Source organism: Idiotropiscis lumnitzeri, chromosome 19 (genome assembly GCF_059441095.1).
Source record: "Idiotropiscis lumnitzeri isolate Australia: NSW breed Sydney's pygmy pipehorse chromosome 19, RoL_Ilum_1.0, whole genome shotgun sequence".
Taxonomy (NCBI): domain Eukaryota; kingdom Metazoa; phylum Chordata; class Actinopteri; order Syngnathiformes; family Syngnathidae; genus Idiotropiscis; species Idiotropiscis lumnitzeri.
The window spans coordinates 5,906,599-5,920,860 of NC_142409.1; the positions used below are offsets into that span (position 1 = coordinate 5,906,599).

The 14,262-nt window shown below is 39.9% G+C and overlaps 2 protein-coding genes across 3 annotated transcripts in view; one reads left to right on the forward strand and one right to left on the reverse strand.

Moving 5' to 3' along the window:
• Window positions 1–2,895, reverse strand: part of sspo (SCO-spondin) — a 52,178-nt gene extending 49,283 nt beyond the window's left edge. Inside the window, exons 1-2 of the mRNA XM_088283040.1 lie at window positions 2,737–2,895; window positions 1,977–2,186 (exon numbers count right to left, since the gene is read on the reverse strand). Of these exons, the coding sequence (XP_088139166.1) occupies window positions 1,977–2,186; window positions 2,737–2,804 (278 nt within the window). The 5' untranslated portion in view covers window positions 2,805–2,895. The remainder of the gene's footprint in view (window positions 1–1,976; window positions 2,187–2,736) is intronic.
• aoc1 (amine oxidase copper containing 1) lies at window positions 203–9,062 on the forward strand. Of its 2 annotated transcripts, none has more exons than XM_088283038.1 (5): window positions 203–309; window positions 4,366–5,901; window positions 6,298–6,586; window positions 6,798–6,930; window positions 7,301–9,062. In XM_088283038.1, the coding sequence occupies exons 2-5, from the start codon at window positions 4,368–4,370 to the stop codon at window positions 7,568–7,570; spliced, it is 2,226 nt and encodes a 741-aa protein (XP_088139164.1). In that variant the 5' UTR covers window positions 203–309; window positions 4,366–4,367; the 3' UTR covers window positions 7,571–9,062. The 2 variants fall into 2 exon arrangements, with proteins under 2 accessions (XP_088139164.1, XP_088139165.1); XM_088283039.1 differs by having other exon boundaries at window positions 276–305.
• Window positions 9,063–14,262: the final 5,200 nt, after the last annotated feature.

Consider the following 14,262-nt stretch of genomic DNA (forward strand, 5'->3'; position numbering starts at 1 on the left):
GCTTCAAATAATTCAGACATCCAAATGACAAAATAAGCTTATATATATATATATATATATATATATATATATATATATATATATATATATATATATATATATATATATATATAATTATTATTCTTATTTATTTATTTGTTCTTATTTATTTTTAATTCTGAAACACAACACCGGGCGGAAACCAGACATCTGACGTCATCATGACGCCGCCTCTCCAACATCATATAAGCCTCTATACGCGCTTTACCTACTAAATAATTCCTGAGCGGGATTACTCGACACACGCAGCGGGGTCGACGGCACGGGCAAGTAGGTCCCATCATGAGAAATAAGTATAACGATGTTGTTTGCACGCGCGGGTGGATCGAGCATTTGCATTGAACTTTATCAGAATATGAATCATACCTTGCAGGCGAAAGGGAAAACCAGTTTGCCACTCCGTGATATTGCCTATTAGAATAAAGAGTGGCATGTGTTGCATGACGCTACACACCTTTTTCTGCAGTTCCAAACCTCATCATGAGACACATTGCAACACAAGCGTTCCTATGGCACGCGTCTGACAAACGACGTTTCGGGTTTTCGAACGGCGCGCAATGAACTAGTTTACAAGCGACATATGATGGCACGCGCGGTTACCGCAGTAATTACTGGGGTTTTTTTTCATTTGATTCATGGGCATTCAAATACTTGCTGTGAAAAATTATGTAAATAAGTCGCGGGACCCTGTACATGGTACATCCATTTCTGACTTGTGACACGCCTAACATTCATTCACGCTCACATTTCCACCTATGGGTAATTTTACACTTCTCAATTAAACTCATTTGCACGGTTTTGGAATTTCTGGAAGAAAGTCAACCAGTAGCCCGAGCAAGAAGGGGGAGAACATGCGGATATCCACACAGCAATTTGAACACGCAACTGTGCACAATCATTCTAATTAGTGGCTTGTTCATGGTGGAAAGTGAGTCAGAATGAATAATCAGACTTTATTTAAAAAACATAATAAATAAATAAACAATGTGAATGAAAACATGGAGATACAAAGTCAAAAGTTCAGAATACACATATTGCCATTCACTAATGATCTTGTTAGTGTGAAAAGCTGCATTACTGATAACGCACTCTTAGCTCACTTTTGGGTGCATTTGGACCTTGAAAACTAGCTCAAGAAGTTAATCATCCTTAGCAGTCTGACAGCGCATTTGGTTAATGTTCGATTAAGTTGTCATGTGAGGGCGGAAAGTATTGACAACGTCTCTGTGTCACAATTATCCAATGGTGGCACAAGCGTCATTCATTTGCAGTCTGGACACGGATATGCCCTGTGCTTGGTGCAGCTCAAAACAAAACAATAAAAACACATTAATTGTGGACCATGCTGCATGCGTAGTCAATATTTTTAACCTCTCCAAACCCAAAATTCAATTAGATGCACACTAAAATGTTGCTTACGCTTTGTGAATAAGAATGTGTATGGTTGCCCTGCGATTGACAAGCAACCCATCCAGATCAGAATTTTGCCAAAGTAATCTACAGGATAAGCCCCCGCTCTCTACGAAATGGATGGATCGTCTTATCAGCACACATCAAGCTTCTGGATGGTGACAGACTTGAGAGTTACTCTTATTTAGTCATCCAAGCAGAAGGGAAATATGTTAGGTCTTGAACGTCCACACAAGAGCATTGTATCAATAATTAATTGGAACTTTCCATGGATGCTGCAGGAAAAGGTCACAATCATACCCATTAAAATGTTAAATTCTGGCATGTGCATGTCTTAATATTTCATGCACACTAGTAATCTACTCTAACATTGATTTCTGCATTTTGACCCACATGAATGAACTGAAGTAAATGCTACTTTACAAAAGTTCTATAAGTGAGCATAGGGTTATCAATCGAATATCAAATATATGCTCCAACAGCTTTCCACAGACCAAACTTTTAAGATATGAAACTGAGTGACTTACTTGTACAACGAGCAAAGTGCCTTGAGGCCGTGCTGTTGGTAGTAGAGCGCGATGCCGTCATCCCCACCATGCTTAGCCCTCATCGACTCCACATCCAGTCTCCAGCCTTGGGTGTTATATTGGTACACCTCGGAGCAGGTCACTTCCAGCTGCAGACGTGGGCTCAGGACCCGATCCACTTTCTGCTGTACGGTGTGTTCGCACCAGTGTCTGGAGCCAAAATGCATGTCATTTAATTCTTTGCGCAGCTTCAAACCATCTGTCCATCCTTTCTCTGTGCAGCTCATATAAAAAAGAATCTCGTGCAGAGGTTCTGAAAATGTGGTACCCATCTGCAGAGCTGGGCAAGTTACTTCCAAAATGTTACTTGCAGCGAAAGTAATGTTACTTTACAATATCGCCGACTTTGTCGAGTAATTAGTTACTCAAGTTTAAGTTACTTTAAAGTTACTTTTTATCTTTTTTTTCTAATCGGGGATTAATTTATTTAATAATGATTTTGACGCTTTGAAGGGAAATGCAAAATTTCTGACCATACTGTAGCTGGTAAAGTTAACTCATAAGGAAGACAATGAATGCATCAACATTTTAGCCTGATGCATTTCTGATGAGAACATTGAAACACAACAAAAATATTTCAGAACAAAATATAAAGTTAAGACTTGTTTTTAGTATTTTTACTATATATTATTTTTTTCATTGCATTCAAAAATAATGCATGCAACGTGTTGCCATTAATTGCTGTAGTTTATATGCTTACCCTTTTCCCGTCACTGCCTGCAGTCCAACCAGGGTCAGTAGCAGTACCTCCACATTCCAGCAACACATGCTTAAATTTCTCTGAGAGAAAAAAACTAAACAGCATGCACAATAAGTTTCAGGTATTTAAAAAGAAAAATTCCAAATTGAACACGCGAAAAAATACATTTGAAACTTCTGAAAACTAATATCGGAATTGATGTGGGACACTGGAACAACTTAAATATCTTAAGTCGAAAAAAAGTTCTTACCTTAAAACTGCTTTTGAGATGTTTTTTTTTGTCCCACAGAATGTCCTTTGTCTTTTAGATCTTCTCAATTAATCTCCAATTTCTTTCTTTATTTTTTTTTTTACTTTTCTTACACTATTTGTTTTCCTTCTTCAGTCTCCAATGAAGTGATATTTTACCTAATGAAGGGACCGAACCATGGTTTTTAAATGCGGGGGTCGACTCGAAGGACGTACAGTAGCATCTGAACCTCCAGTCATTGGGTAAAAGTCGAAGGTCACAGCTGGAAGCACTGAAATTGGATTTCAGCTCTTTGACGGACATATCCCGTGACCTCACAGCGTCAAACGTTATAGAACGTGGGAGGTGACGGTCAGGGGTAGCGGAGCCTCGGTCGCAGAATAAAGACATGTTTGTCCAAGCCTAATCCTGTAAAGAGGGAAGGGTGATGGAGCGGTTTATTGAATGAAGCTTGTCCACCGGACTGGGGAGCGAAAGAGTCTCCAATCTATTCTGTCTGACCTCCTGGCTTTAGAATGAGAGCTCAAACACAGCTGTCACCACCCTACACCTTACTCTAAGAGAGTCGAGCTAGCAAAGCAGCCGTTACTTCAATTACAATGGATAATACAGTCATCCCACACATATTTGTGATTCGGCATTAATGAATTTAGGAACTTACTGTTCTAGTAATTTATCGTCTTTTTATTTGCTTAAAAACTCACCTAGCCATGTCGACAATGAAAATATGGTTTTGGCGCCATCTAGTGGCATTGTAGTGTCAAGAAATCGTGTTGAAGTGAGGGAAGTAGCTTCATTAATCATTGTATAATAGAAAATGGTGCTTTGCCGCCATCTTTTAGGATCAATAGGCAATTTGAAAAAATTTTGGATGGGCCTCAATTTTAGATATTTGCATCAGGGCTCCGTCGTTATCCCCTTTAATCTTACCGTATGAAGGTGGTTTCTGTTTTCCTTTCAAATGTACTTTATATTTATCACAATACTGTTTTTTGAATGTCATACCAGTGTGCATGAATGCATTTCTCTGTGTTTAACTTACAAAATTTGCAGAAATTTTTTTTAAAAGTTAGATATCAAGCATGCTACATTTCAAAGGTGTTAGCATGTCGACCTCATAGTCAAATGTTTTAGATTTAATTCTTGGTTCTGACCTTTCTGCCATATTAGTTTCTCCATTCCAAAAATACAAATGTTTTTAAAGTACTGATAGAACTGCCGCAAGTACTATATCTAAATAAATGCTAACCAAGTCAATAAATAATTTGTCAAAATAATACAGCCCAATTCAGTTCTGTTAATTAGAAGGTGGTCAATAGGGAGAGAAATTCTTACCACTGTTGATATCTCTGTTTTTTTTTTTTTTTTTTAACTTTTAGCAATGAGGCTTCTCTGTCTGCTGTGTCTGCTCTGCTTGGCCACGTGTGAGGCTTCCAGAGCACGAGACTGGGCTCATCACGGCGCACCCATGTTTGCTGACCTGACCCCTCGGGAGATGAAGGCCGTCCGGGCTTACCTCCATGGGATTGCAGAATTTGGACTCACCGATGCTCATAACATGTCTCTCAAAAAGAACAGCATCTTGATGATGGAGCTCCAAGTGCCAAAAAAGAATGAAGCCTTGAGAGCTTTGGACCGCGGTCAAGCCAAACCTCCACGCCAAGCCCGCGTGATTATCCAGTTTGCAAACCAAACCAAGCCGAATATCACCGAGTTTATTGTCGGACCTTTACCATCTCCAAAGTCTCATGAGGTCAAGAAGTTCAAAGGACATGGGCAAATTCCATTTGAGTCAAGGCCATTGACCTCTGTGGAGTATGATCATCTCAATCACAGCATTGGCAAACTCATATCAAAAGCGCACAATCTCCTGTTTGAGACCACAGGAGGATTTAGCTTCACAAACTGCTCTGATCGCTGTTTGTTTTTCATCGACATAGCCCCACGAGGGCTGGCTTCCGGTGAGAGGAGGTCTTGGATAATGTTGGTGAAGTTTGTGGAAGGATATTATATTCACCCAATTGGGTTTGAAATACTGATCAACCATAAAGACTTGGATCCGGATAAGTGGACTGTTGACAAAGTGTGGTACAACAGTATGTACTTTGATAGCGTGGAGGACTTGGTAGAAAAATATGAATCAGGAGCTGTGGAGAAGGTAAGTCTACCCCATCATGATGACAATGATCCATACTCCACCTACATCCTTCGGGGTGAAAGCGACACTCCCACCAACATCCACGGCCCGAAACTTGTGGAGCCTCAAGGGCATCGCTATCGTATTGATGGCAACTTTGTTGAATATGCTGGATGGTCGTTCGCCCACAGGGTGCGTTCATCAGCCGGACTTCAGGTCTTTGACGTCCGTTTTAATGGAGAAAGGATTGCCTATGAGATCAGCCTCCAAGAAGCTATTGCTTTCTATTCTGGCGACACTCCTGCTGGCATGCAAACAAAATACATAGATGCTGGTTGGGCCATGGGTGCCTTATCATATGAGCTTGCCCCAGGGATTGACTGTCCAGAAATTGCCACCTTTGTTGACCTTTACCACTACTTTGACACCGACAAACCGGTGCGCTTTAGAAATGCACTCTGTATTTTTGAGATGACCACAGCTTTACCTTTGAGAAGACATTTCAATGCATTCATGGGCGGGTATACCTTCTACGGAGGACTGGATAACACTGTGCTGGTGTTACGGACCACTTCAACTGTTTACAACTATGACTACATCTGGGATTTCATCTTCTACCAAAATGGAGTGATGGAGGTGAAGGTCAGCGCCACTGGCTACATCCACGCTACTTTCTTTACACCAAATGGACTCAAGTACGGCCGCAAGGTGTACAACTATGTGTTGGGGAACCTGCACACACATCTCATCAATTATAAGGTTGACCTGGATATTGCCGGTAAGAAGGATATTTTGTAATCTGTCTAATTCTGTGTTCAAAGTAGTTAATTAAACATGAGGTCATAACTTTGGTAATCAGAATAAAGCCAACCCAGGCTGACTGTCTCTTATATGTACCTTGTGATTGGCTGATGATCAGTTGAGGGCGTATCCTGCTTTTCACTCGAAAACAGCTGCGATAGCTCCATTTCCTCGCACTATTGAACAGAATGGATGTTCCGATCGAGAAAATTGGAAATGCAGTACTGTAATGGTGGAATCACAAAATGTCATCAACATGAATGAATGTGGTTCAAATTTGGTTAATGTGCAACCCAATCAGTATATTTTGACAGAAAAAAAAGCCAGTTGCCTCACGATGTCTTCCTACTGATAATTATCTGTTTTGACACAGGTCGGGAGAACAGCTTTCAGACTATGAATTTGAAATACGTCAACTTCACAAATCCCTGGAGCCCCAAGAACTTCATCGTCCAATCCAAACTCAACTGGACGGAACACAAGACGGAGCGTTCTGCCGCTTTCCGCTATGGCAGAAAGTTCCCTCGCTATGTACATTTTTACAATCCTAATGAGAAAAATAAGTGGGGACATCAAAAGAGCTACCGTATTCAGTTAAACTCGCATGGCGATAGCGTGCTTCCAAGAGGCTGGCAAGAAGAAAACGGCATCAGTTGGTCAAGGTAATCCCGTGTGCTTAAAAGTTTATTTTCAGGTTCAATGGGACTGAAACGTTTGTATATGTGAAAATTATTTTGGACTGTGACTCAATCATTTGAAGCTCTGCCAACGACAAAAAAAATATAATTTTTGCTAATTTATTGTGTGTTGCACTATGAATTTGTCCTCTATATGGCTGACAGATATTACGATAAACACTTTTTTATGTCGCAGGTATCCTCTGGCCGTTACTCGTCATAAAGATAGTGAGGCCACCAGCAGCAGTATTTATAACCAGAATGACCCCTGGAAACCTGTTGTGGCATTTGAGGACTACATTCGAAACAATGAAAATATTGTCAACCAGGTAAGAAAATAAATAAATTTCTGGATTTTATACTGCAGCTGGCTCAGCAGTGGATTTAACTGGAATTGCAGGGAAGGGATTCTATTTCAAAGGCAATATTTTCCACCACATTTTCCCCTGCTCTCATGGCCAGTCAAGTTGAGGTCAAAGTAATTTTCTTTCCTTTTGCTTTGTGAGTGTAACATCACAGGTGTTTTTTTTTTTTTATTCAAGTGTCCCTTGGTTAAAATTAGCTTGGAACACTTTATGAGTCTTATCAGGTCTTGCAAATTCTGACATTTTCTTCAGTTTGCACTTTTAAGCACATAAATCAACATGTTATGTGGGGAGATGACAAACCTGAGGGTTATGTTAACTTTTCTGTGAGTAGGATCTGGTTGCCTGGGTGACGGTGGGCTTCCTGCATGTGCCTCACTCAGAAGACATCCCCAACACGGCAACACCTGGCAACGCGGTGGGCTTCTTCCTCCGACCTTTTAACTTCTTTGATGAGGACCCTTCCGTCGCATCAAGAAGCACGGTCATCGTCCGACCGGGCCCGGACGGGAAGCCCAAAGTCCAACGATGGACACCAGAGGTCGTAGGTCACTGTGTGACGGATAAACCATTCTTTTACAATGGCTCGTATGCAGGAGTTTAGGAAATTATAATTCTATGATTGTGGGTTTTGACACCTTAAGAAAGACCTGCCGGCAGCGTAGCGTTTTCAATTTACATATCCTAAAACTACTGTACGTTTTAAAAAAAAAAGGATCACAAAAAAAAGTTTGGTATAATATGTTTATCATTTTAATGCTGTTTTTTATTGTTATTATTTATTTTATTTTTTTATGTGCTCCGCAGTCGCTCCATAGACAGTCATGAAAAGACACAGAGCGAACGTGGCGTTTTACTGAAAATGCAGAACTGCGAATATGAAGAGGTTGATTATACTGTACATTAGGCCTTCGTGCATCCATCCATCCTTCTATTATCTGTCCCACTTTTCCTCATAAGGATCGCAGGTGTGCTGGAGCCTATCCCAATGGGTTTCCAGCCAATCGCAAGACAAACAACCATCTAAGCTCAAAATCACCATCTTAGTGCAGTTAATTAATTTAGCCAATAAACCGTGCATTGAAGTCAATCATCGATTATCCAAGCCGCTTATCCTCATGAGGGTTGCAGGTGTGCTGGAGCCAATGCCAGCCATCTCTGCGCAAGTCGGGGTTCACCCTGACCCGATTGTCAGCCCATAGAGTTGCATTTAATCAGTTAATTCATTGATCCTTAGTTTCACTTCGCGCTGCACGTCAAAAAAAGGGTGACTGCTTTTGCCAACCCAATGTGGCATTTCCATGGCTGAGGCTTAGCAGTGACCGGCATGCAGGATGCAGGATGCTCCGTATCCGCGCAGCTAGTGGTAAACCCGCTGGCTCACAGCATGCTCTGCTTGCCCTCTTGGCGGGGATGTTTTTACCCAAAAGGCAACAAGGCTGCGACTGCAAACAGTCTGATACCGGATCCTTTGCGCAAACAATCCAGGATACCACTTGCTACCATGGTAACCTAACTATATAGTAGCAATCTGACAAAATATGCAACGTAGCATGATATTTATTTACACATTTCTGGCATACCTATATCCCTTAGAGCAGGAAGGTCAAAATACAGTTATTGTAATTACTTTTGTATTCATGAAAAGCTAAAATGTACAGTAAGTCAACATTTATAAACGGATTTGTATGCGTGTCAGTAAATATTCCTATTTACTTCAGTTTACTTGTCTGAGCCAAAGAAATTGCCCAAATCTGAAGCGGGTTTTATTTGTGTGTCAAAGTTTTACAGTGTGCATGTTAAAAGTTCAGAGTATGAAAGCTATTCACGCATAAGCGAATGACCTGTGGAAGAGAAGCGGACACAAACTAGAGTAACAAGAATTCCTATCGTTATTGCCATGGCGATGACGGCCATGACGTCACAACAGAAAAGTTTGTAGGAATATAACACATTGTAAATTCATTTTTAAAAGGCATGCAGCATCATAAACAACAGGCTGGTGTTTTAATTTAGTCACGCAACAATGTCTTTCCTCTTTGTTCTCTTAACGTACAAATGTGTTTTGTTTTACCTTAATAAAATTTTGATGAAGACGTTTGGGTGGAGTTTTTCGGTGAACACAGCTTTCCTTGTAGCTGTTGTTGTAAACTGCTAGTTTTGTATGTTAACTGTGCTCTGTAAATGTGTTGTTGTCTTTATAGAAGTGAAAATGTGTTAAATAAAGTATGAAATAACGATAGCGCTGTCAAAAATATACCTCAATGAATTATGTATTTTTTTCTTATCAAAGATGAGCTTAGCTATGGCAAGATTGTTAAACCCACAAGTGTCAGATTTTTAGTCTTACATCCGTTGCAAAACAAAAATAGTCAATAGTAAAGAAATATTTTACTCGTAATGTTTGACATATATTCAACCTATATCCATATTTTGGGCAGCGTGGTTTAACCAGTCTTGTGTTGCCACCTGCTGGTTGTGTAAGACTACACACAAACTCGTAAAGTCAGTAAAGAGGAGGCGAATACATTGACACGCTCATGTATGACCAATAATTGTATCTGACTCTAAATGTTTACTCTAATTATGACTATACTGTGTTAGGGTTCGTTAGTCACAGAAACAGACTTTCAATTTACTGCACGTGAACATCTGGGAAAACCGAGTATTGTTTCTGTTTTTATATAAGAAAAACGCGAATAGTAGTACTAATGTTGGATGACGTAACCTTTTGTGAGCGGCCTTATAAACATGAACGAATACTTTACCAGCAGTGCTTTTGATGTCTCGTTCACCTTCCTTATCACGTGACAGTGTCCGTCGTTCTGCCGGTAGAGGGCAGTCACTAGCTAATATTTAAATCAGCAAACAAATTCCCTCCAACTCGATTCAGAAGAGTTTTTTTTAAATAAATAAATAAATATGGGCGGCAACATTGACTCACGTGAAGAGAAGTGTGTTCAATTCATCCCTTAAAGGGACATTTGATCCAGCTGAACATTGGCACTTATGTAATAGGTATGATTTACTCCTCCAGCTCCAGTATGGATGGTACAGTACTAAATTCACCCCCCTATTGTCTAAAACGGCAATCATTCGCCACCAAAATTCAACTAAAAATTCAACACTAATCTTGTCCACTTCAACCTGTGAAAGTATAAAAATGTTCTCTGAAATATTTTATTCATATCATATATGAGCTCACCCATTGTGTGGCAATCACAGCGCACCTGTTTCCAGTAGCTGAGCCATGATTGGTCGTTACCTGAGCCCTTAGTATTTGTGATGTCATTTTCAGTCGACCGAAGTATCAAAATGGCCACCCCCGGAAATGGCTAAAAATGGGTAAATTTTACAGTTTAACTCGTTTTCTGCAAACGCAATAATAATCAAAATATCATGTTTCAACTACTGAGCCTGCATAGAACATATTTGTGTAAAGAAAATCTGGGAGTTGAATTACCCTTTATTTGTCTCGGTTTTCTGTTTAGTTTAACTGTAAACTTGAATTTTGTGGCAATAAACATCTTGAAGCCTCTTTTTTGATTGAGTGACCGCTGTCTGCCGAACAGCTGCTTGTGAAGTAAGTGGTGTACTGCTGTATTCGATTTTAAATTATTAGTATTATTTTTGCAGCTTTGCTTTGACAGCAGAAGAACCCAGATGTGCCCAACGAGCACATTTCACTAATGTCTACTTTTTTATACAGTATGACATTTTGACAAAGGGCCAGATGCCAGGTGTGCTCAAATACTTTCCAAAACACACATCTCAATCCCCAAGGAATAGTGCGGCCCGAGGGATCTTGTTACAGCGTGACATCTGCAGACAAATAAAAACATGTTTTCTGTTTGTGTCACCTACCTCTTCCATTATCGCTGCTGTTATCCTCTCTGAAGAATTTCTTATGCTCCATATGGTGTAATTCGCTAACATAGTGTAGGTCTTCTATTTTAATATTACATTGTTGCTGTCAGCAACTATGATGCTGCTGTACCACCAGACATCCATGAAATATATCTTTTTTTTCTCATGAAAATATTATTCAACCCATTCATCTACATTCTGTGTGTTCTCGTTTTGGTCACAAGCGAAAGTGAGTGTGCCCCACCGACATTTGGGTGTTGACAGAAAACTATTCGCACAGTCACACCTCTTGAATATGAGCGAGATATCAGAACCACTCCTGCCCTGTAGCTGCAATGTCATTCAAAATGCTGAAAATACTTTTCCAATGTTGAAATATATATTCGGGCGCTTAGTCTTTATATTATTGAACTTTGTTCTCATATAAAACTAACCTCAGACTAACAAGACAAAGATGGGTATGGATGACCCATTACTATCTTTTGTGACAAGGGGAGCATCAGTTCATGCATAATGACTGACCCACATCCTGTATATTCCAGACATGCACGCATCGCAGCTCCAGTAATTTTACCAACAGACTTTGGGCTTGAAGGTCGTCCTTATAGTCAGTAGCTATCTGTGCTAATTTCCCGCTTTAATTTATATTACAACTCATGGAAAGCGTTTTGTTACAGCTCCAGTTGTTGTGAAATGCGCTATATGAATGAAGTTGTATTGTATTATAGGTACAGTGAATAAATAACAGGCATGTCAGATCAAGAGGGTAAAAAACGTTTCTCACGGGAACATTACCTCAGAAGTCAGGTTGCCCTCAACCTGCCCTTGGGACAATCTCTGTGGCAACAGACAATTGCATAGAATGAAACGAGGCTATAGGTCAAATTGAATATCACAATACCAGTAGTATTTTAAAAACACTAACTCTTACACTCTTTAAAAAAAACTCCCCCAAAAGAAAACCTTGAAACTTGGATCTTTTATGGCACTGTTTGCACTCAATGCAATATGCGTTCATGTTTTTGAAACTGAATTAAAGGCCAAAATAAGGAAGGTCACACATTTCAGATCTTGGGAAAATAAAATAAAACCTAAAACACCAACACAATCTAGACAAGATTGAAAATCTTATTTAATGAACAGTATCTCATCCTCAAGACAGCGCTTATTATGGTTCAGTTGGTTAAATGGCCTCCATGTGCGTGTATGCAGACCCGACGACTTCTGGACATTCTCCCGAAGAGGTTGGCAGATGGTCTCCTGTGGGATCTCTTCCCAAACGTGGATCAGTTAGTGAAGTGAGTCAGACGGCTGCTGTTCATTGTGTGACGCAGCAGCAGAGGCTGCATGCCTACGTGATGGTCCCAGAGGTGCATAAGTGGATTTGGGTGCGGGGAGTATTTACACGACTGCCAGCTTCAACTGGAATCGTGCTACATTGATTCACGCACTTACCCTTTGAAATTGTTTCAAATTCCACATTCTCCGCCCCACTACAAAAAAAATGTCTGTGTTTTTAATCAAGAAAAACACGACATTGTCAAATATGAACATGAAACATAATAAAGGACAATGTAAATACATACTGATTTTTTTTATATTGGCATTAAGATCAGCTAGGCTGAGCTAAGTCTCATTTGCTCAATATGAGTGGAAACCAAGGATTATAAGGACTCACATCAGTTTTTCATTTGGTCTTAGAAATCATTCCACTCTACAAGCAATACAAAATAATGAAGGTTGTGCAAATGCTGTGTGCTTAAAAGCTGCATCTGTCACACCCAATTCAAACATCTAATCTGTATTTTAGTCTGTGCCGTGATGATGAGTCCAGCAACAGATGAGTAACACAACACGGGCATGGAGGATTACAAGTTCCTCTGTCAAGCGCTGCACTGTGCCAAATGAGGACCTGCGGCAAATATTTCATTTAACTACATGACAGTTCACATATCGGCCAGTCCATTTTATACCACACCTACAATCTCATCAATTTCTTCAAATGACCACGTTTCCGTGGGCAATCAGAATATGGTCATTATGAAGCCAAAACAATCAATTAAAAAAAAAGATAGTTGTGATTACATAAGATTCGGACAGATTTTTTCTCTGCATTTCCGATCAAAAACTTTAGCTGTTACTCAACACCAAAGCCTTCCAGTCCCACTTGACACCACCCCACCCACTCCTCCGTCACACAACTGTTCTGCCAGCTGTCTATTTTAGATATAACGTGCATTCAAGTGATTACTGTCTGAGTGGCCTCTTGGAGTCTTTCCAAGATATTCTCACTTGAAGTTTTGGAGTGTTGAAAAAGGAAATGTCAGGCTGCCAACATTGTTTAGCGGCATGTTAAGTCTTGGTATGTTGAGGTTATGGGTGAAATAAATGGAACAGCTAGCTTCATCATTATCTTACTTCACTAACCCCAGATAATAGAATAATAGCTCATATAATAATTGGCTTATTTAAGATTATTATTACTCCATGCCTTCTTCGAGTAATTTGTTTTTACTTAATATTGTCGAAATGAAAGCGTGTATGACATTTCAGTGTCTTATTTCAACTCTAACATGTTGGGAAATTAACATGACCTGAACCAATTTGTTTTGCTGCTGACTGGTATTTGTAAATGTAAATTTTAGTTTAGAGCGGCCTGGGGTGGAGTGTTTACAATTAAAACTGTTAAGGTTTTTTCATGCCACAATGCAGGTTTTACAGAATCTAAGCCAAATTGGAGTATACTGTAGTTTATGGTAAAATGCAGCCGTTAGATACAGTTTTATTCACATTTTCAACTCACAGCATGCCAATATCAGTGATTAAACACATTTATTGAGCATTAAAGAGGGATTTTAAGGACTATATTCTGTGAATGTTATACAAACACTGCCTTTGTGAAATATAGCCATTATAAATTACTCTGAGTGTTTGTATAATGACCAAACGCTAACATAGTTTTCAGTAAGCAGCATTTATTCCTGTGTAAGGTATTGTTAGAAGAGGAATGCCAATACTAATTGCACGGTAATACCCCCCAAGACCGCTCCCAATTTGTTTGTGGAACATGTGAGGACAAGTCCTCCATTGTGGTTTCAAATTATGGCCATTGTGTATTCATACAGGTCTTGTGTGTGCAGTTTCAGAAACATCATTATGATTGTTTAATGTATGGAGACATTAATTTTAAGGGTTACCATATAGATTTGGATGATAATTCACACACCTCTGTTTTGAATGCGTTCTTTTACGCGAGCGTCACTTCCACGTGTGACGTCACGGTGAAACGGCTGCAGGGGGCGCTTAGAAAAATTTTGGGTGGGGGGGGGTTGTGATTGACAGTGTTATCGTCCAATGAGGGAAAGCGGGGGGCGTGCACGCGCGTACTGTAATCAAACCCTCTGATCAACTGTTGAGTGGGTTCTGCTT